Raw genomic sequence first — 20,996 nt, forward strand, 5'->3', positions numbered from 1 at the left:
GTCTGGACTCTGACTGCCAGGAAGGGCGAGGATTGCTGGGGGTGCTGAAGACGTCTCTGGTCTGCCATCTACAGAGAACGTGGGCGAGGTTCACGTTCAAAACCCGACCCCTCCTGGTTCCACCGTGCACTTGGCAAGGAAGGAATGCAGAAAGGCTGGACCCTGCGGGGCGGGGAGAGGCGGGGCTGCTAAGGGTCCCTGGGGGCCACCTTCGGGTGCTCAGTGGCAAGTAGTGGGTGTGGGCTCAGGTTCAAAGCCTGGCCCCGCCTGGCCTCCAGGGCCCCAGGCGGCGCGCCCAGCGGGGCTAGTGCGCGGAGGAAGGCTGTGGCGGGCGCGCGGTTGCTAAGCCCAGCGCCCCCGGAGACGTTGTCGCCGCCGCGGTAGTTATCCTGGTAGTTGTCGCCGGCGCGGCGCGGTGCGGGGCGGGCAGCGGGAGGGAAAGAGGGGAGAGGGCGGGCGCGGGCTCGAGGCTGCTCGCGTCGCGCCCCGCCTTCCCGTGCCTGCTCGACCGTCGAGCCGCCGCCCCGCGGTACCACAGCGGAGACCCGCTCGGCCGGAGCCCGCCACCTCGCCATGCCGGCCGCCGCGCCCACCGCAGGCCCGCCGCCGCCCCCAGCCCGGCCCGCCCCTTGCTGCCCCGCGCGGCCTGCCCAGCGTAAGTGCAGTGCGCTCCGGTGCGGACCCCAGCGGGACGCCGCTTCCGTGGGGGTGGGAGCACTTATGTCGCCTGGACTTGAGACCCCCCTCTGCGCGGGTAGGGTAACAGTGCCAGCCCCGCGGGGGTGTCCGAACCGCGGTGTGTGTGTGTGTGTGTGTGTGTGTGTGTGTGTGCGCGCGCGCGTATGTGCGCCCGCGCGCGTCTACACCCGCTGAAACTCGCTTCCTCGGGGATAACGCTGTCCGGAGCTGGTTTCCTCGCCAACCAGTGGGCATTCCTGGGAAACGCGTGGGCATCTTTCGAGGTGTAATGGGGCTGCAGAAGAGGGAAGGCACCCGGTAGGGAGCCGACATTTACTGAGCATCTCAACCTTCCAGGTGCCTTACCTCGAGTTGACCTCATTTCATCCTCTTCACAAACCTGTGAGGAAGGTGGAATTAACCTCCAATTTCTCAGATGAGAAAACGAAAGTGCCCAGAACTCTTGATTTGCCCAAGGCTGCAGGGCTTGATAGCGGTGGGTCTGGGATTGGAACTCTCATCTCCAGAGCTCCCTGATCCAGATGAGGGAAAGGAAACTCCTCAGAACTAGATAAAGAAACACGGGAACGCTGAAAACCATCAGGAAAAAGACGCGACACATAGCATTTGGGAATTAACAGAAAAAAATAAATGAGTTCGTGAAATACCCCATTAATTAATTTCAAATCGAGGAGAGCATTTACACTGCTTTCCACGTCTGGCTGTGGGGGCGGTGTTGTGAGGTAGGGGGAGGACAGACCGCACCAGTGCTGGGCAGAGGCGTCTGGGGACACCTTTTCAGAGGATCCGCCTGCTGGGAGTGGGGGGTGAGGAGAAGTTGTGGAGGGAACTCAGTTGTTATTCATCCCCAAGTTAGTCATCCTTCCACCTCACCCCCTCCCTGTTGACTCCATTTCCATCCCTTTCCTTGATGTACTGTCCAGGGTGACAGTTGAAGCTGGGTCCTGCCTTTGTCATTCATTGTCTTTCATGAAGCATCTTGGCATTAGGTGGTCCTGTGTTTTGATGACTGTGTCGGGAGCTGTGACGTTGGTTCTGGTTACTGCTTGCAGAGGTGATCTGGGGCTAGTGTTGAGTTTACAATCCCAGTCCCAATCAGCAGGGCTTCTAGAGCAGTAGCCAAGCATCGTGTTTGTCCTTCAGGGGCAAGGTGGCAATAAACAGGATAAAAAAGGAAAGGGATATTAGGTTTGCCTGGCAGCCCAACTTCAGAAAAGCATTTAAATGTAATATTTGGATTGCTTTGGGTCGTGCCATAAAATGCTTCACTGGAGAGAGAACAGAGGCAGAAAACTATTTCTGAAAGATGCTCTGTAACTCACTCCATTTAAGGTTTGAAAGGTCTTTGGGCTGTGGTCTTTGATGGTGAGCTAACATAAGTGCAAGAAGGGAAAGAGTCCTTACTGAGAATGCCATGAGGCCTCAGAATAACGGAGATAGAGTCTTATTGTTATTATGGTTGGCTTTGGGCAAAACTTGGAGACAGAAATGTTGGACTGTCACAGATGCTTCGGTGCTATGCTGTATCCCCTCACAGCCGTTTGCCACCTTTGTGCACTTGGGTGCTTTCACTCCCAACGGCCAGCCCCTCCTCTCCGTAGGAGGATGACCTTGGGCTGCTGGAGTCTGCTTGGTCTATAGGAGCTGAGAGCAAAGAGTGTCTGGGAATTGACCTCTCCCCTGGGGGCAGCCCCTAACCAATGACTGACAGGTACTGAAGTATAAATAATCCAGCTCTCTTACCCTTGATTGAGACACTCCAAGCTGTGACAGACTTTGTTTCCAGAGACCCATTGTAGAGTTGTGTCGGTTGACTTCCCTGGATCGTTTTTGGGCTTGCTTCTCTTTCTTGTCTCACTTCTTCACTCCCCACTTTTTCCCAATAATATTTCCTAATAAAACACTTTCATAGGGATTCTTATCCCAGAATCTGTTTCTACAAAACCAACCAAAAACATGGACCCGCTCACTCTCAACATTTTTTTTCCTCCCGTGGGATCCAAGTCAGACTGTATCATCAGTAATGGGCAGCCTGTGCAAGTCTGGAAAGTGCCTTCATACGCGTTTGCACAAGGTGCCTCCTTCTGGGCAGCTGGAGCCCTGTGCCTAGGCACGGGATTAGCAAGCAGGGGTTCAGCACCCCTTAGCCCCCCCATCCAGGTGCCTTTGGTGGTGCACACAGTGCCCAACAGAGGGGTGGCATGGTGCTTGGGCATGGTGCTCAGAAAAGCAAAGCAACATGAAGAGTGGCTCAGTTGTCTCAAGATCTCCTTTCTTGGTTTCTCTCCTCCCTCTTTTGCCCAGTTTAAGGGAAATTTCCCTCCCAGGTTTTCCTAAATATTTGGATATTTCAGGCAGATGTTTTTGCTTTTCTCTGGTGAAGTGTCAAGTTGCTTAAACGTCTTAGCTTCTTTCTAAAACCAATAAAGGGAAGGGAAAGGCTGTTTTGGCCAATGGAACCACAATATCGCTGCAGGGGTGGTGGTACCTGGTAAGAGAGGGTGAGCAGGTCTCTACCTGCCTGGCTCTCCATGGCCCTCTGCCTTGACTTGGGCTCAGGGGCTGCTGGAGTCAGGCTCTTGCCTGATGAGGTTTCCTTTACCTGCATCCAGGGACCCACTGTATCTGGTATCAGAGTTTCTCCACCTTTTCCTTTGGTGGCCTCCTGTTACTGTCTAAATTTGGCTCATCTGATGGTAAAGCAGAGCCCCTTTTGAAGATGCATATGTGAGGGAGTTCTTTGAAAAGGATGTTCCTGTTAACTGCCAGGCAATGTAGGTCAGAAGACGGAAATACAAGGAGAGAAGAAGAGTGGGGAAGAAGGTGTCTACTGGGAATCAGGGAGTTGAGTTCCATCCCCAGAGGTCTGAGGCTTCCTGGTGATCTGGGGCAAGTGATTGAACTTCTCTGGGAACCTCAGTGTCTTCACCTTTCTTTACTTAATAATTTTCCAGTGACCTCAGAGGGTTGTTTGATGATCAAAGGGGAGCTATTTTCATTGACTCATCAAATAATGATTGAGCAAGCCCGTAAAACTCCTTACCCGGGGAGAGCTGGCAGTCTCTCGGGAGCAGTGGTGTATGTGGAGGTATCGTGGTACAGGTAGTAAATGGAATAGAGAGAAGCACCACTTCAGGGGCTGTATGAAGGGACAGGAGGCTTCGAGAGCTGCTTGGGCGGCTCTCCAAGGCTACATGTTCACTGAGCTTTGCAAATGTCAGGGTGCCGTGTACTGTGTGGTTATGGGGGTTGGAGCTCTTGAGTCCACCAGAACTGCCTTCAAACCTGGCTCTGACACTCCAGAGCTGTGTGATCCTTAGGAGGGTATCTACTCACTCTGAGCCTCAGTTTCCTCATGGGTAAAATGGGCATGATCAAATTGATCTGAGGATTTAGTGATGTAAAACACTTAGGAGATGTTATTACCAATGGAAAACATTGTTATTAACGTTACTTTTTAGGCTGAAGAGATTCTGTTTGAGTGCATTGGGTTAGTGTTTCTCAAATATTGGGCACAAGCATTATCTGGGGATCCGGCTAAAATGCAGATTCTGATTCAGGAGGTCCGGAGTGGAGCCTGAGATTCTGCTTATCTCACATGCTCCTGAATTCTGTAGGTGCTGCTTGCTTGAGGACCACACTTTTGAGTACAAGGCCCTAGGCCACTCCTCCCCAGGTAAAGTCTGAGGCCTTTTCAGGGCCTGAAGAGCACTGTGTTTGGAGAGGTGATGCAAGGGTTCAGGTCTCCTAGGCAAGTCTGGCATGGGACTGGGGCAGAGACCGCTGGGACGTGCTATTGAGTAAGGTGTTTCCTACAGGGGGTTATGGATCTAACCCAACTTCTTTCAAGTGCCTTAGAAACAGCCCCCTGGAAGAAGCTCTTCCTGGCCAAATGGCCAAATGTTGCTTACTGCTCCTGCATGTTAGCCTTGGGGGTGAGAGATGAATAAGCCACTGAACCTGCTACAGGGTGGTCAGGGGCTGGAGTGGGGACAGTCCTGTAAACATGTGATTGTACATGGTGAGATAAGCATTCTGTAGAGTTCATGGGTAATGGTGATGGGGGTAAGAGGGTTGGAAAAGGGAGGAACACTTCCTGGTAGTATTTAATCTGATTGGAATTTGAAGAATAAATCACAGTGGTGGGGTGGGGGAGGAGGGCAGAAGAATAGGGGGAATGGAATTCTAGGATTAAGGAATAAATAGCACGTGCAAAGTTAGGGTGTCATGAAACAGCTCAGGGTGTTCAGGTCCTGGAATGAAGAGTTGTTTGGAGCATGGAGTATTCTGGGAAGGGATTGGTCAGGAAGGCAGAGCTGAGTTCCCAAAGATGTATGTCAGGATAGGCTAAGCTCTGCTGCAGTAACAAATCAACTTCATCATCCTAGTAGCTTCATGCAACATTGGTTACTTGTCACTCACACTGTATGTCCCTCGTAGGTCAGTGGAGGGCCAAGTTGACACAGCTATCTCCATCTTGCAGACACACCATTTGGAGAATGTGGTCTGTGTAGTCAGTCAACTGCACAGGAAGAGATGGTGGGAGAGTCACTCTCTGGCTGTTCCGTGCTGTAGTCTGGAACTGATGGATTGCTGCTGATTCCCACGGTCCATGGGCCAGAACTCATTGTGAGGAGCCTGGGAAATGATGGGGGGGTATGAATGGAAAGTTCAGAGACATCACTGTCTCTCCCACATATGCCTTGTTATGGGCCTTAAGTCTTACTCAAAGGCCAGAGTTTCTCAGATGGGAGTAATATGTGAATTCCTTTAAAGGAAAAGAAATATCTTGTCGATTCCTACTGGTGGCTTAAATTATTTTTATTATAATGCAGTTCAGATATGTAGTAGCATTCAATAGGTTTGAACTCTTGGTGTTTAGAGCTCTCATATGACCATAAAACTGAAACAAACATAGAGATAAAATATCAACACAGCTCCAAATGAAGGAAATTCAGATTAACTTCGTGAATTTAACGTGGTGAAGTTATTTTTGCTAAAACTAAATCACTGTTTCTGATTCTAAAAACAGTTGTTCAGGTTCTTATGAATTTGGTATGCAATGTGACATGTCACATGACTTGTGTGATGGCTCAAGTCTCTCATCAGTTTCCTCTCTCTGTGTATATTAAGTCTGATTTGTTACTTTCTCCTTAGCCTGCGACAGTTAAAATAATCTTTCTTGCTGCCAACTATATCATCGATGCAAGAATATGTCCGGTGAAACGGTGTGGTAGCACTTGGTTATCACATGGTCATTCGGATAGCTGGAATATGTTTCAATTGATTGTCTAATGATATTCTTTAAAAAGATGACCATGAAAATGAAAGCACAAGGTGAAACAGAAACTAATGTTAGAGAACATCGGAGCCCTCGAGAATATGTCTGAGGATCCCTCCCCCCCTCCCCCCAATCTGAGAAACAGGTGGAAAACCACCGGAGTGTTTCATGAAGGGGGAGAGATGACCAGCTTCATGGTTTAGAGATATCACTTTATCTAGGTGTGTGAGTAGGTTGAGGTTTAGGGAGGAAGGCCGGAGACATACGGTTCAGGTCAGGTGTGATGAGGGTGAGCGCCAAGGCGGTAAATAGTTAAGGGGATGGACAGGAAGTGTCAGATTGTAGATGCGTTTTGGAGGTGGCATCTTCAGGGCCTGGAGATTGACTGGATGTGGGAGGTGAGGGAAGAGAAGTCAGGGATGACGCGTAGTCATGGGGGTCGGGACAGTTGGTGCCGCTGACCAGGGTGAGGACCACACACGTCCACGGAAAGAACCATAGAGCTCCAGGCCAAAGCTGTGTGCAGCCATAGTCATCATCCCATCTTTTCTAAGTCACTCGAGCTTTCCTGAACCATTTTCTGAGGAACTACTGCATCTAGTACATTTCATTAGTGTTCATTTGGATGATACGAGTGTCTTCGTTAGCCTTTCTATTGTGCCTGCTGTTTTTGACCCACTGGAGAGGTTTCTGGCAACATTTTGCCTAATGAAGCACACACTTTTTTTCGGTCTTCTACTTGTTTGAAGAAAGTGAAAAAAATTGAGAAAATTGTGGCTAGTTCTGAGGTAGAAGCTGTGATACCATCTGATGTGAGATTAGCTATCCGCGTCAGCTTTAAAGCGTGCTAGCAATCAACTTTCCACTCTTGTATTTTTTGACAGACATGCTCAAAATTCTCTGAGGAGAGAGCAGACTTGGTGCTGTTAAATGATCTCTAGATAATTACCCAACAAGGAATGTGGAAACTACCCTTTGGGGAGGCATCGAACACGAGGTCACCCAAACAGATAGACAAAAATGTGACCAACGGAAAACAAATCCTTGTTGTTGCTAGAGTGAAATCTCGTGTTAATTAAAGTTTTCAGCCTTAAATATTTTAAAATGCAACTTGGTGTTTCCTGTTTGTATGAATTATTAACCTAAGGCATCAACTGATGGAAACCTGAGCAAGCTGCCAGACGTGGCTTTGACCCCACTTGTTCTCACTCCTGACAAACTTCTACCTGTCTCTTGGCCTTGGTCCAGGCATCACCTTCGTGGCAGAGCCTCTGAGGACCCCCAGGGAGATGTGTAGCCTCCCACTGCTGTGTCTCTTTGGAACTTGTGATACATGGTTTGTAAGTGAGGGCTTACCTGTCACCCCCAGAGCTCGCATGCTACTTGAGGGCAGGCACCGTGTCTTTTCATCTTGGAATCCCCCCAAACTAGCGGAGCATTTTTTCTAATAGCCATCTCCACACCCACAAGCTAGTCCAGGGCAGCCTTCAGGAAGAGTTTTTGGGCCTCAGGGCTGGTTGGAGGAGCAGATTGCCTAGTACTTGAACCTTGCATTTAGGAGCGTCCTCCTAATGAGATGACCGGGAGGTGTGTAACCCCTGGGCATCAGTTGACTCCAAGTTCCACAAAGAAAAAGTCGCTTCAATCTGGTGTACTTGGTTTCTTTCCGTTTCCTTTTTCTTTTTAAATGAATACGTTTAATGATTTGAGTTTTCTTAACTCGAACACAAGGTGAGACCCTGAGTAGAACTGTGGTGTCCTTTTATTTGTTTTACGTTAAGCAGCCTGACCTGCCAGGTCTGTCTTTAGCATCACTGAAGAGCTGCGTCCTGGCATCCTGATATTACCTTTTATTATCGAGACTCAAATATAAACATGTTCTTACTAACAAGTGTCAATCGTCCAAAGGAAGACTATGATGTTGGGGCCAGTGATGTCTAGGACCAGTCAGAGACACCTACACACAAGTTTTAAATTCACGAGAGGTTATGTTTCAAAGAGAAGACACACAATTGAACCCAAGCTATTTGTGGTCATGACATCTGTAACTCTGCACATGGACTATCGGGCGGGATCCTGTGATTCCTATGGCTGCCCAACTCCTCTGTATACCTTTTCTCCCAATCCCTTATTCCCTCCCTCCCTGCATTAATTCTAGAATGTATGTATTTGTTTATTCCGAGCCACCCAGAAAGGCAATTACAGTACATGGAACCTCATGAAATAGCCTTATATATTTTTACTTCAAAATATAATTAGAAAGTGGACAGGTGTAAGGTCAAAATTTAAAAATTATATAAATTCTATATATTGAATTATATTAATAAAACTATTGCATTATATATGTTATGTTATTAATAATAAAAATATTAAATTATATATACATATATAAAGCTGTTCTAGATAACAGCAATAACCACTTGGAAAATCCCATTTAAAAATAATAACATATATAACGTCAACATATAGAGAATGCCTAGGAATGACTTTAGCAAGAAATGTGCATGATCAACAAGAAAAACTACAAAAAGGAGAGAGGAAATAGAAGATCCGTTTCGATGGCTGTCCATTCCAGAATGTGAAGTCCTGATAAGTTAAACATATCAATTGTTTCCCATTGTAATTTGTAGGTTTGGTGCAAGTGAAGCACTAATACAGTTTTTGATGGAAGACAGGAGGGAAATGAGTAATAAGACAGTAAAATATATTACAGAGCCAGAATTACTGTATCTTGGTGCTTACCCAAGAATAACTGGACGTAAGGAAAAAGAAAACTATAGCCCCCCCCCATAGATACTACTTCATGTGAGAATTTAATATATAATAAAAGATCATTACAAACTAATCAGCAAGGGGAGAACAATTTTTATTCAATATTGGAACAATCGGTTAAAAATTTGGAAATAAAAGGAATCTGGGTTCTTATTTCACAGGTATATACCAAAATCAATTCCAGATGAATTAAAAGCCATAGACAAACATAAGTAAATTGTACTTTAATATCAATCAAACCACTTACGAGAGAACGAGTTTGGAAATTAGAAGCATTCAAGGAGATCACAGGTAAAAGTTTCCAAGAGTTCTTAGATATCGTACAGAATGGAGATGGGAGAGATGCTGACCTATGTACTCGCACCCCAGGGGGGCAGTGCTGAGGCTGTGTGTCCGCTAGGTAGTTGTCTCAACCGAAAATGCCAGGAAGCTCAGCGGCTACCATAATAAACTAAATCAAATGCTGACTATTAGAACCTTTTAGTACTTTTTTTTATTCTTTTATTTTTTTTTCAGTTACAGTTGACATTCAATATTATTTTATATTAGTTTCAAGTATACAGCAGAGTGGTTAGACATTTGTGTAATTTATGCAGTGATCGCCTCAATTATTTTAGTACCCAGCTGACACTATACATAGTTGTTGTGACATCATTGACTATGTTCTCTGTGTTGTACTTTACATCCCCATAACTATTTTTGTAACTACCAATTTGTATTTCTTACTCTCTTCACCTTTTTCACCCAGCTCCTCAACCCCTCTTCACTCTCTGGCAACCATCAGTTTGTTCTCTGTATCCATGAGTCTGTTTCTGTTTTGTTTGTTGAGTTTTTGTTGTTGTTGTTGTTAGTCTCTAGATTCCACATATTAGTGAGATCATATGGTATTAGTCTTTCTCAGTCTGATTTATTTCACTTAGCATAATACTCTCTAGGCCCATTCATGTTGTCACAGATGGTAAGATTTCATTCTTTTTTATGGGTGAGTAATATTCCATTGTATATAATGTGTCCAATTTGTCTATTGATGGGGACTTGGTTGCTTCCATATCTTGGCTATTGAAAATAGTGCTACGATGATCATAGGGGTGCATATATCTTTTTAAATTGGGATTTTGGATTTATTCAGATAAATACCCAGAAGTGGAATTGCTGGGTCATAAGATAGTTCTATTTTTAATTTTTTGAGAAACCTCCAAACTGTTTTCCATAGTGGTTGCACCAATTTGCAATCCCATGAGAAGTGCATGAGGGTTCCCTTTTCTCCATCCTCACCAACACTTGTTCTTTGTTGGTTTATTGATTATAGCCATTCTGACAGATGTGAGGTGACATCGCATTGTGATTTTTATGTACATTTCTCTGGTGATTAGTGACATTGAACATCTTTGCAGATATCTGTTGGCCATCTGTATGTCTTCTTTGGAGAACTGTCTATTCAGTTCCTCTTCCCATTTTTTAATTGGATTGTTTGCTTCTTTGGTGTTGAATTGTATGAGTTCTTTATAAATTTTGGATATTAACGCCTTATTAGATGTATCACTGGCGAATATCTTCTCCCATTCAGTAGGTTGTCTTTCGTTTTGTTGGTGGTTTCCTTTCCTGTGCAAAACCTTTTTAGTTTGATGTAGTCCCATTTATTTATTTTTTTCTTTTGTTTCCCTTGACTAAGATAGATCAGAAAAAAATATTACCAAGAGCAATGTCAGAGAGTTTACTGTCTATATTTTCTTCTGGACGTTTTATGGTTTTGGGTCTTACATTAAAGTCTTTAATCCATTTTGACTTTATTCTTGTATATGGTGTAAGAAGGTAGTCCAGTTTCATTTTTTGGTATGTATCTGTCCAGTTTTTCCAACACCATTTATTAAATAGGCTGTCTTTAACCCACTATATATTCTTTTGTCATAGATTAAATGATCATAAATGTGTGGGTTTATTTCTGGCTTCTCTGTTGTCTTCCATTGATCTATATATCAGTTTTTATGCTAGTACCGTGCTGTTTTGACGACTATAGACTTGTAGTATAGTTTGATATCAGTATTGTGATCCCTCCAACTTTGTTCTTCTTTCTCAAGATTGCTGTGGCTATTCGGGGTCTTTTGTGGTTCCATGAAAATTTTAACATTATTTGTTCTAGTTCAGTGAAAAATGCCATTGGTATTTTGATAGGGATTGCATTGAATCTATAGATTGCTTTGGGTAGTATGAACTTTTAAATGATGTGAATTCTTCCTTTCCCTGAGCTTAGCGCTTTCTCTTTAATGCCATAAATATTAAAATAGTATTCAAAAGAGGTGATCATTTTCTACAAGAATGGCATAACTGGAAATGTTTTACTGGTTTTGAAGATGATGGTCTTTTCCAGAGATGTCCTATAGTGGGAAGGAAAACAGGAGCCCACAATCACATTAAGGAGAAATAGAGAATAAAAAATAAATAAATCTGAGAGCCAGTTGATAGAACCCTGTGGTTCCCCTGTTCTCAGGAACATTTGTGAGTTATTTGCTCTTTTCTTGTTGCTTTGTCTACATTACAAAGCAAAGACTGCAGTGGCTGCCTGGTTTCTTGATGTTTAGCTGCACTTTCTTTATCACATGTACAAAGTAGGTGTGTTTGTTAAGCTGTTTTCTTAGAAAGGAAAGGAGTGTTAGTGTTGAGGTGGAGAGGGGTGGGTTAGGGGACAGACTGGTATTGCTTTATCTTGCCCCCAGCGTGTTCACATGGCCATAAACACAGCGTGGGCTTTTAAATAGTCTTACATGTGGATGTTAACAAAGAAAAATAAACCCAATACATGGTGGATTTTTGTTCTATTGGGAGGAGGGAGTGGGGTTTTAAATCTCTGCCCATTTCAGGGAAAAAAAAAAACCACACACAACAGAAAAAGTTATATATTTTTCATGCTGCCTTGAAAAAGTGTCAAAAATTCTCAGCAGTTTCTGGCTAGTTGGCTGTCTCCATCTGGAGGCTGGCATTGTGTTTTTTATCTTATAATTAACTACTGTCCGCTAAAAATTCAACCAATAATAATCATATTGTTTCAGAGCTTTTAAAGGAGCTTTTTCTTAGATGTTCTTACAGTGCTTTCCTTACCCTTGTGAGTATCAGTGTTTGTTTAGTGTAAGAGTTGCAAAACTAGATACTGGAGAATCACTGATGATCACCCTATACTATTCTTTCATTCACTCACATGCATTTAGTGAGTGTCTACTATATGCCACAGTGTAGGCACAGTAATTTTAATTTACATAAATTTAAATAGAAAATAGCTACATGTAGCTAGTGGCTGTTGTATTAGTGCAGAGCTAGAGGGTTGGGGAGACATAGGTTAAAGCATCAAGTAAATATTGTCACACCAGTAGTGTTAAGTGCTATGAAGAAAGAAGCAAGACTGGAGAGTGAGGGGGATGAAAATCTTCGGTGGAGGCCTTTGGAGGCATGATAGTAAGGTGATCGCAGACCCGAACAAAGGTAGGAAGGATGTGTGCGAGAGAAATAGTTTGAAGACGCTCTAGGTATCTTTGGGTAATTAATTGCCTTTTGTTTTTAATGAAACATGAGAAAAGGAACACCTCCTACTTAAGAATTTGAAAAAATGCTACAGAACACTCAGTGCTCATTCTTACTTTAGAATTTAAAGCCCTTTTGGGCAGTGGTGTGGGTCTAGGTTCCCTAGAAGCAGTACCTGAGGGTAAGATTTTTGTGCACATAATGTTGTCCATGTCAGGAGAAGGGGGTCAGGGGTACAAGTGGAGCAGGGTGTGGTCTCAGCTGGAGATGGGCCTTAGCCTGAGGCCATGGGAGCCCTGGGGCATGCATTGCACCACCCAGCTGGTCCCACCTTGCGTTAAGGGCTGGTCTTTTCTACCCTTCCCCGGCTCTGTCAGTCATTGATGATGCGCTGCCCTTTGAAGGCGAAATGGGTGTGTAACCTCCTGGGTGGAATGGCTGGTCAGCAGAGGGTAATTCCTGAGCCACGGTGGCCCTTTAACAGCCAACTCTCATAAGTGGGTAGGGGCCCCACCTGGTAAGGGTATAGGGTGGGCACCTACAGCACTCATGGCTGTGCTGGCCCTGTACAGTGTTCATGACTGAGTACTTTAGATAGATTTGGAGCAGAAACCAATGAAAAATCCTGCGTACGTGGTTGTTTTGATCACCTAGCACATTCCAATGATTATGAACTCAACTGATAGGCTGTTTTCATGAACGCTCCCGTGGAGTTACTGGGTTCTTCATGCACCTGTTTATTGCCGGCCTACCACAGGCCTGGCGTCAGGTCTGTGTGTTTGGAACCTGGCCATGCAAGGCTCATTTATTTAGTAGAGTCCATCCCTGCAAGTTTTGTCTTTTTAGCAAATGCCAAGAAACAGCATTGCAAGGGGTCCTGAAGAAGCTTCGCCACCACTCCTAGAGATGCCAGAAGCTGCTAAGGTTTACCCTATCGAGGCTCTGAAGCCAGCAGTCTTTGTTAAAACATTTATATGATGCTCTCAAAAGGCCTAGATGCAGCAGTTGGGCTGCTGGAGGGAACCAGGTAAGGTTCTGTCCACTGAGGTCTGCTTCTCAGCACAGGAGCCAGCTCGCCTTGGCGCCACTGTTGTCAGTCTGACTTAGCAACAGTGTACTGAGTGCTTAGCACATGCAGGTGACCTTCCACCTGTCATCTTGTTACAGTCTTTACAGCCATCCTGGGAGGCCGAGCTGGTGGTGGCTGCAAAGGCCTCATGCCAGTGAGGACCACTGGGCACTCGGCGACATGTAGGTGAGGACCTCTTGTCTCTGGCACTCAGGGTGGGTATTGGGGCCCCTGCTAGAGATTTTGGATGCCTTTTGCAGTCAGGGTCTTGGTGCCATGACTTTCCTACTTTCCAGTTAGAGGAAAACCAAACCTAATCTGAATTCCCTAAAGGAAGGCAAGTTTGCACCTTAATCTGCTTTACCCCAATATCACTCTTCCTGGTTTGGAATCTTAAAACACTTCGGGGAGTTGTTTTTTAGATCATCCTGTGTATGGGGATTCAGGGACAAGCTTACTTGTTTATTACCAGCTGCGGGAACACTGTGTGACTTTATTTTGCCCAATTGGGATGCTGGCTGGCTTAACAATTAGGGCAGAGCTCAACCCGAGTCTGCTTTGCTTGGGTATCAATGCCCGTTGATGAGTCTGAGTCCTGCTGTTTCGTCTGGACGATCCCGTGAGCTTTGCTTTATTCCATGATTCAAATGACACCCCTACACGTGTCTGCGCCATTGTTCAAAAAGATTCAGGGTCTGTGGAAAGATGGTTTCAGTTCTTAATAACTAGCTGTGTGATCTTGGGCTGTTGCTTACCTTCCCTGGTCTACAATTGTTATCTGAAAATTGAGGGTGGTGGGATACTGGCCCTTTCAGTTCTAACATGCAAAGATTTTTACTCACATAGCCTTTGTGTCCAACACACAAATCCTCCTTGAAATTCTTATTTGTATCGTCCTTAGATTGGATCGGTGGCATTACTTTTATTTACAAAGGATGCATATTGCAACATAAGCAATTTTTACCAGTAAATCCAATTGATCATATAAAGGACCATGCCTTGAATATTTATGGAAAGTTCTTCCTCAGTCTGGTGTACCTGAACCTCAGATAAATAGCACAGTGGATAAATAGTTTATTTATTTCTTCTTGAGTGAACTTCGGTAATACGTGTCTTTCATGGAACCTGTCCATTTCATTTAAGTTGTCTTATTCATTGGCATAAAATTATTCATAATGTTCCCTCATTATTATTATTTTTTATATAAATAGCTTCAGTATTTTTCAAATGTGTCGTCTCTCCTGAATATGAATGAAAGCTGTATATTTTTTGGACATATTTCCTCTTACATTATTTGACTTGCTTGCTTTTTAATTATATGTCGTACATGAAGTTCATCTTATCAAGAAGTCAACATAGTTTAAAAATCACTTTCTAAAGAATCCTCAGGCTCTTTGCCACCTCTGACTGGTGCAGTAATAGGTGGTGGAGGTATCTGCTTGCCCCTCAGTTAAGCATCTGATAAATGAGGGATCAGAGGCTTCAGGGCCAGGCACTGATGGATGAGTCAGATATTCCCAGGGTCTTCACATCAATCTAAGTCCATCCAAACCAAAGCACAAAGATGTAGAAATGAGATGTGCTCAGTCTTTCTAGAAAAAAGCAGATGGAGGAGTTTGCTTTTAGAATGATTTCTGCAGCCTCCTCTCTAGGGATGGATGGGATGTGGGGAAGCTCTAGCCAGCCTAGTGTTTGTTGTCGTGACACAGGTCCATGGGCACTGGCGGGCCAGGGGAGGCCCTTGGGATGCGATAACCAGACAGAAGAGGAAAATATGGTGAGGTCTTGCAGACATCAAGTCGGCTGCAGACTGGTCCCAGGTAGGTGTACTTTAGTGCTCCCCTTCCACATGAACACGCCCAAAGCGCCAACCTGGGCAGAACCAGGAAAAACAAACAAAATTCAGCCCAAATCAAGGTTGTTGTGAAACTCACAGCTGCAACAGACGGAGCAAAATCCAGGTCATAGGAAACAACAGCCAGCCTGGGAGCCATGCCCTCTTGGAATTTTACTGAGTGAGCGGTGACCCCCCCCCCCCCAACCCCCAGGGATGAAATCGTGGGTGAGTTGGAAGTGTTGGGAGGAAACATTAAACCCAGGGGTGAGACAGAAAGATAAGCTGTCCCCAGGGACCAGCATCAGATGTCTGGAAGGGCAACATGAAGGACAGGGTGGCAGCAGAGAGGCTCCTGTACAGTGGCACACAAAACAAGGGCGACAGGAGCATAAAGGCTTCCTGTGATAAAATAATCGGAAGTCGGGAGAAGGGTTCATCTGGAGGAAGAGTAGTTGGAGAGAAATGGTTATTGTGTGGTCACTGGAATGGCCAAGGCCTCACCAGCCCTGGGAGCAAATGAGGCCGGGTTAATACTGATGCCCAGCTTGCAGTCCCAGAGTCCCCACCTGCTCACATAGGACCTCAGCCAGTGTCCTCAGAGTCCTCAGGGCAGGATGTCTCACCTGTGCTCAGGTACACCGTGGCTCCTGTCTTCCTTCAGCTGTTGTGTCACTCCTCCTTCGCCCCATCCCCTTTGCTGTCCCCTGGCTGTCAGTGTGTCCCCAGGGTCCCACATTGCCCTCTTTCCCCAGGGCCCTGGGGCCTGTGCTGCTTACTCTGTTGTATCTCATCATCTGGGTCCCAGCACCTCCCCCAGGCTTTTGAAACACGCTCGCTCCATTGACGTCCATCCCTAACCCTGTGTTCCCAGGGTTGGGAGGTCAGGGTGTAGATGCCATGCCCTCTCCTCTTTTGTCGTTGCCGCCTATGCTTGTCTCATCCCAGGTGTCCTCCGGTGCCTGTGCACAAAACACCTCCTTCTTCCCCCTTCAACTACCCGCTTGCCTGCCCGTTTGGCAACCGGTACAAATAGACAACAGAGAAATAAACTCATCGCTGGGCCAAAGCTGACCCTGGGTCCCAGTTTGGATGTAGGTGGGTCACGCTTCCATACTCCAGTGTTCATTAAATGGAGATGTACTGGTCCAGGGGCTTTATGATCTCTCCCATCATGTTCTGCATATTTTTGTTCCACTAACCAGTTTGGTGAAGCAAGAGATAGTCTGTAGCAGGGCCTCTCAACCTTGAATGTTCACCAGACCACCTGAGGGTCTTGTTAAAATGCGGAATCTGATTCTGTAGGTCTGGGATGGGGCCTGAGAGTCTGCATTTCTAACCAGCTTCCAGGTGACACCAAAGCTGCTGGTCACTTGGGGTGGGCACATTCTAGATCACGCCGTCCCCCATTTCTGTGTGCTGTACTTACAAGAAAACCCTTTGACAAGGACATCACGACTGGACTTTTTGTTTCACTGCACTGGTGATGTCATGTTTTGATTACATATCACACATCACTTACTCACAGTATGAAAATAAATGTACTGTTTATTATAGTACTTCTTTAAGGAATCAGTGTAGAGGCCACTTTGAAATTAGCGATAGTTGAGCAGTACTCCCAGAAGGATGCGCTGGACCTTCTCCTTGGATCTTTGCTTCTCAAAGTGTGGTCTGTGGGCCAGCAGCATCTCAGGCCCCACCCCAGACCTACACTGTCTGAATTAGGAACTGCATTTTAACTTGGTACCCGGCCTGTGTGTGCGCGCGCGCATATTAATGTTTGAGAAGCCCTGCCCTTTAGAGCTCAGCACATCGGAAGTGGTAGCCCGGGTTTAGCCACTTGAGGAGAAGGTATATTCTTTGTTATGATTAAGAAAGACAACTAAGAGATTAATTTAGTAGTATATTTTTAATTAGTTAATTGTTTTCTTGATCCTAAACTTGATGGTTAGTAGCCCAAACAAAGTAATAATAAATGATTAGAAAGGAAACTGGGTTAATGTGACTCCTGGTCACTTTGGTAGCCCTTTCAGTATACTAAGGTGCAGGGCTGACCATTGTGGAACCAGGTATGTGAATGCATCTGAATTGTGGCCGCAGATAGGAGCTGAAGCCATTAGAGGTAATAACAGCAAAATGCCTGGGCAGTTACTGAGTTTCTAAGCTCACACCAGTCAGAGGATCCTAGGATTAGTGAGCAGGAAGTTTATCTCCCAAGATGAGCTGTATGCTTAGACTTGCAGGAGTGTTTCTCTTGCTATCGCATCCCTACTGGCTTTCTATTTCAATTGCTGTACGACTGGCAAATTCACCCTACAGAGTCACAGTTAGCGTCGTATTCTCTTTGTCCTTGAGGTGTACGTGGATTTGGGGAAAATCTAAGGTTCCAAGATCCGTTTTCTTTTGGAGAAGGAAGAAGAAAGCAAACAGAGTTTGAGTGCCTGCTCTGTGCTAAGCAATGTGCTGGGTGCCCTCAGCATGAGTGAGATACTAGGTTTGGCAGAGGTGGAAACAGGCTCTGAGAGGTTATATTACATTCCCAAGGTCAGAGCCTGGTAGAACCAGGATTTAAATGAGGTCGTCTGATCCTGTATTTAGTGTTCTTTGCACAACTCTAAAATGCAGCTTTCACAAGCTGAAGAAATGTGCTGCTCTCCCTTACCTGTATCAGTTGCTCTTTATAAATGCTGCTTTGGCAGATTTCCTGGTAGTCGGTGGATGTCTGTGGTCATGTTTTCTTTCACCGCACTTATTTAATCTGTTGAGGAGGGCTGTTGTGTGATGTCTACCAGTGCTGCAAGGAGTTACACTCAATTATTTACGAGAGTTGGAAGACTGAGACTTGACATATGTAGGTGTTTGATGTTAGGGCTGGGAACCGGTTTCCCAAATCTCCAGTGCCTTCTGGGTGTAACAGGGTGGAGTAGGGGAATTTGCATCATCCATGGTCTCTGCTTTTGGAGAGTGTAAGTTTAGTTGAGAGGGAGAATCCTTACATCTATGAAGATGAAGTACCAACTAGCTGAGATGTGCAGAAGGGGAGACCAGGTGTTCCCCAGCCAGGTGCTGGTCATTGGGTCTCAAGCATTCGTGCTAAATGTTGGTTTAATGAAATGAATAGGTCTATGGCTATGAACTTGTGAGGTCAGAGAAGGTTTGGTGGTGGATGTGAGTCATAGGTCTTACAAGATGGTAAGGCTTGGCAGTGTAGGAGGTGTGAGGGTGGAGTAGGGATGGGATGGGATGGGTGGGGGCCACTGGATTGTGGAGGGCCTGATACGCCAAGCCGAAGAGTTTGGGTTTGACCTTCCAGGATGGTAATAAGGAGTCACTGTAGGTTCTCGAGCAGAGGAGTGGCTCAGCGAAAACAGTGCTTCTTGTTCTGCTATATGTGGGGGGTTTAGACTGGCCCTGAGGAGAAACCTTACAAACATTTGTATTTGTGGTGTATGAAGCAAAGCAGCAGCATTGTTAAATCGAGACCAATTTATGCTCCTTAGGAAGTTAACAGGAAAACAAGGGGCTACAAGAGCATCTTTTCTCTATGTCACGTCCTGGGAAGCAGCTGGCTTGGTGACCGAGGACTAGGAATTGGGATGTTTAATTTTTATTACCTAGGTCCTCATTAACTATTTACTGTTGATGTAAGGGGTTATTATCCTAGGTCATATTAGGTTGAACCATATGAAATTTCTTCTTTTTTTTATAGGTCAATATGGGTAGAACTACTGGCAATTTTCTATGGTTCCGTTTAGTGACTTTTGTAAGTTGTTGTTGGAGACGGGTAGACGCAGGCTGGCTGCTGGCTTTCTGGCTGGGTTGATGGGGGTAGGTACCCGGATAATGCTGCCGACAGTCACCCTAAAAGTCCTCAGAGTGCTGTAGTGCTCGGGAGAGGAGACTGAACCCAGAGCCCAAGGGGTGTAGTATGTTCTTTCTTTCTGTAATGTTTGCTCTTCCTGACCATGGACCAGGCATTCAGAGTCTCCTAGTTTTATTATTCTCTTACCTGGAAAGAAGAAAACGGCTCTGGACTAAGAATTTTAAAAGAGGGAGGAGAGCTTGGGGAAGAGAGGATAAAAATAGTTGCATCTTGAGATTGTTTTCCCAGCGCTCCCTAGTAGCGTGATGCAGACAGAACCCAGTTATGTTGGAGAGGTGGGGGACTGAGTTCTCACTCTGGCCCCAGAATGGCAGAGGTTTTAAATGAGTTCACAAATGCCTAGGCAGGGACTGAACATGCCTGAGGGTTTGGCAGAGGCTGATCTGCTCTGTCTTCATAGCCTTTGTGTTTGCGTCCTAGGATGGGGGCCACTCTTGTGGAGTCTCTCCTGGGTGCAGGGTTGGGGTATTCCCAGATTGCTCTCCTACCCCCAGGAGGAATGAGAGCTTGTTCTGAGGTTGGGTCTCTTGAAAGTGGCTGGGCACAGCCATCCCAGAGAGCATGCCTCTTTCGACCCCAACTCTGGGTACCAGGGTGCCAAGTCATCTGTCATCACACCCAAACTCCATGGTTTCACTCTTTGGGACCTTGAGGCCACCGGTCACATCGTGATTTGCTTCTCGGTCATCCTAGGTTACCACTCAACATGTGAGCCCCCACAGTGTCCTGTTCCATGAGTATTCTTCTTTGCCTCCCTGATATCCCATACTGAACCTTTCTCTGGGGCCCTCCCAACCCTCAACTAAATTCTCCTGCATCTCTAAGGTATTCACTGATTGCTCCCCTGTCCTCCTGGTTCTCTCCTGAAAATCCCTCTCCTGTCCCTTCCCTGGAAAAAGAATTCATTTCCATTTACTTAGCCTAACAAGTACATACTGTGAGAAGCAACTACTCTGTGAGAAGCAACATAAGGAGAACAGATGAGAACACTGGTCCTTTCGGGCATTTGAAGGTCACCTTCCTCAATTTTCCCAGTGAGGGAACACTAACTGGAATTACTGCTGTGGATATCTCTCTCTCTCTCTCTCTCTCTCTCTCTCTCTCTCTCTCTCTCTCTCTCTCTCAGCATCAATTCTCAGACAAAAATGGAGGCAGATGAGAGAGATTATGAGAAGAAAAGAAATAAAAGATGTCCATAAATAGTTTCACTATAAATGTGATTTTTCCAGCTCATCAATTGATGGCATGTGGGAAGATCAGTACCAGCCACCACTTGTCAACTAATCTGACACCTGTGTCTAGATGGGAATCATTGCAGAACAGATTGTATGTTATTGTTAAAAAACATTCTGTGTAAATAGGCTGGGCCAAACTGCCCACCTGGTGCATCTGGAGTTTCTGCCACAATTGAAAGGCACTTTAAAAATTAGTTTTAACTTCTTTTTAAAGGAAGCCTAAACGGCAGATTCCTACATGTAGGATATATGACATACGGACCCTGTGGGGTAGCTTTAATAATTCTCAGCCCACCCTCATGGTTTAATTGAGCTATACATTCTGTCATTTTCCTGTTTCCCAACGTGGACAGGAATAGAAATTGAACTACTTTTGCCTCAACTACTTTATTCTGTCTGGGTACAGTTGACCAGGAAATACCGTCTTGTTTTATTCATTTATTCAGTTTATCTGGAAATACAAGGATACTGAACCCATTTTCATTATTACAGTTCTAAGCATTCATATGACCGTGGATTCCCCCCCCCCCCCCCACCTTTTAATAACGAGATAAAAACCTTTTGGAGAAGAAAGTTTCTATACCTAGATGTAAATCTTCAACTTTCTTTTTTTATAAATGCTAGTGCAAAGAAAATCTCAGAGTTTTAGGAAATACCCACTATGTCATGTTAGCCCATGAGTTCTTGTGAAGCCAGGTGAAGCTGTGCAC

The 20,996-nt window shown here is 45.3% G+C and overlaps 1 protein-coding gene across 2 annotated transcripts in view; it reads left to right on the forward strand.

Annotated features, from left to right (window-relative positions):
* Positions 1-278: 278 nt before the first annotated feature.
* The window catches only part of DCLK3 (doublecortin like kinase 3), a 43,549-nt gene continuing 22,831 nt past the window's right edge, over positions 279-20,996 (forward strand). The window contains exon 1 of one of the 2 annotated variants that reach the window (XM_074312637.2): positions 279-655. In XM_074312637.2, coding sequence (XP_074168738.2) covers positions 574-655 — 82 coding nt within the window. In that variant the 5' untranslated portion in view covers positions 279-573. Of the gene's footprint in view, positions 656-14,892; positions 15,155-20,996 lie in introns of those variants that run through there. The other variant, XM_088798282.1, reaches the window with a different exon arrangement.

This window comes from Rhinolophus sinicus, chromosome 5, assembly GCF_057876585.1.
Source record: "Rhinolophus sinicus isolate RSI-liver-muscle chromosome 5, RSI-T2T, whole genome shotgun sequence".
In the NCBI taxonomy this organism is placed as follows: Eukaryota; Metazoa; Chordata; class Mammalia; order Chiroptera; family Rhinolophidae; genus Rhinolophus; species Rhinolophus sinicus.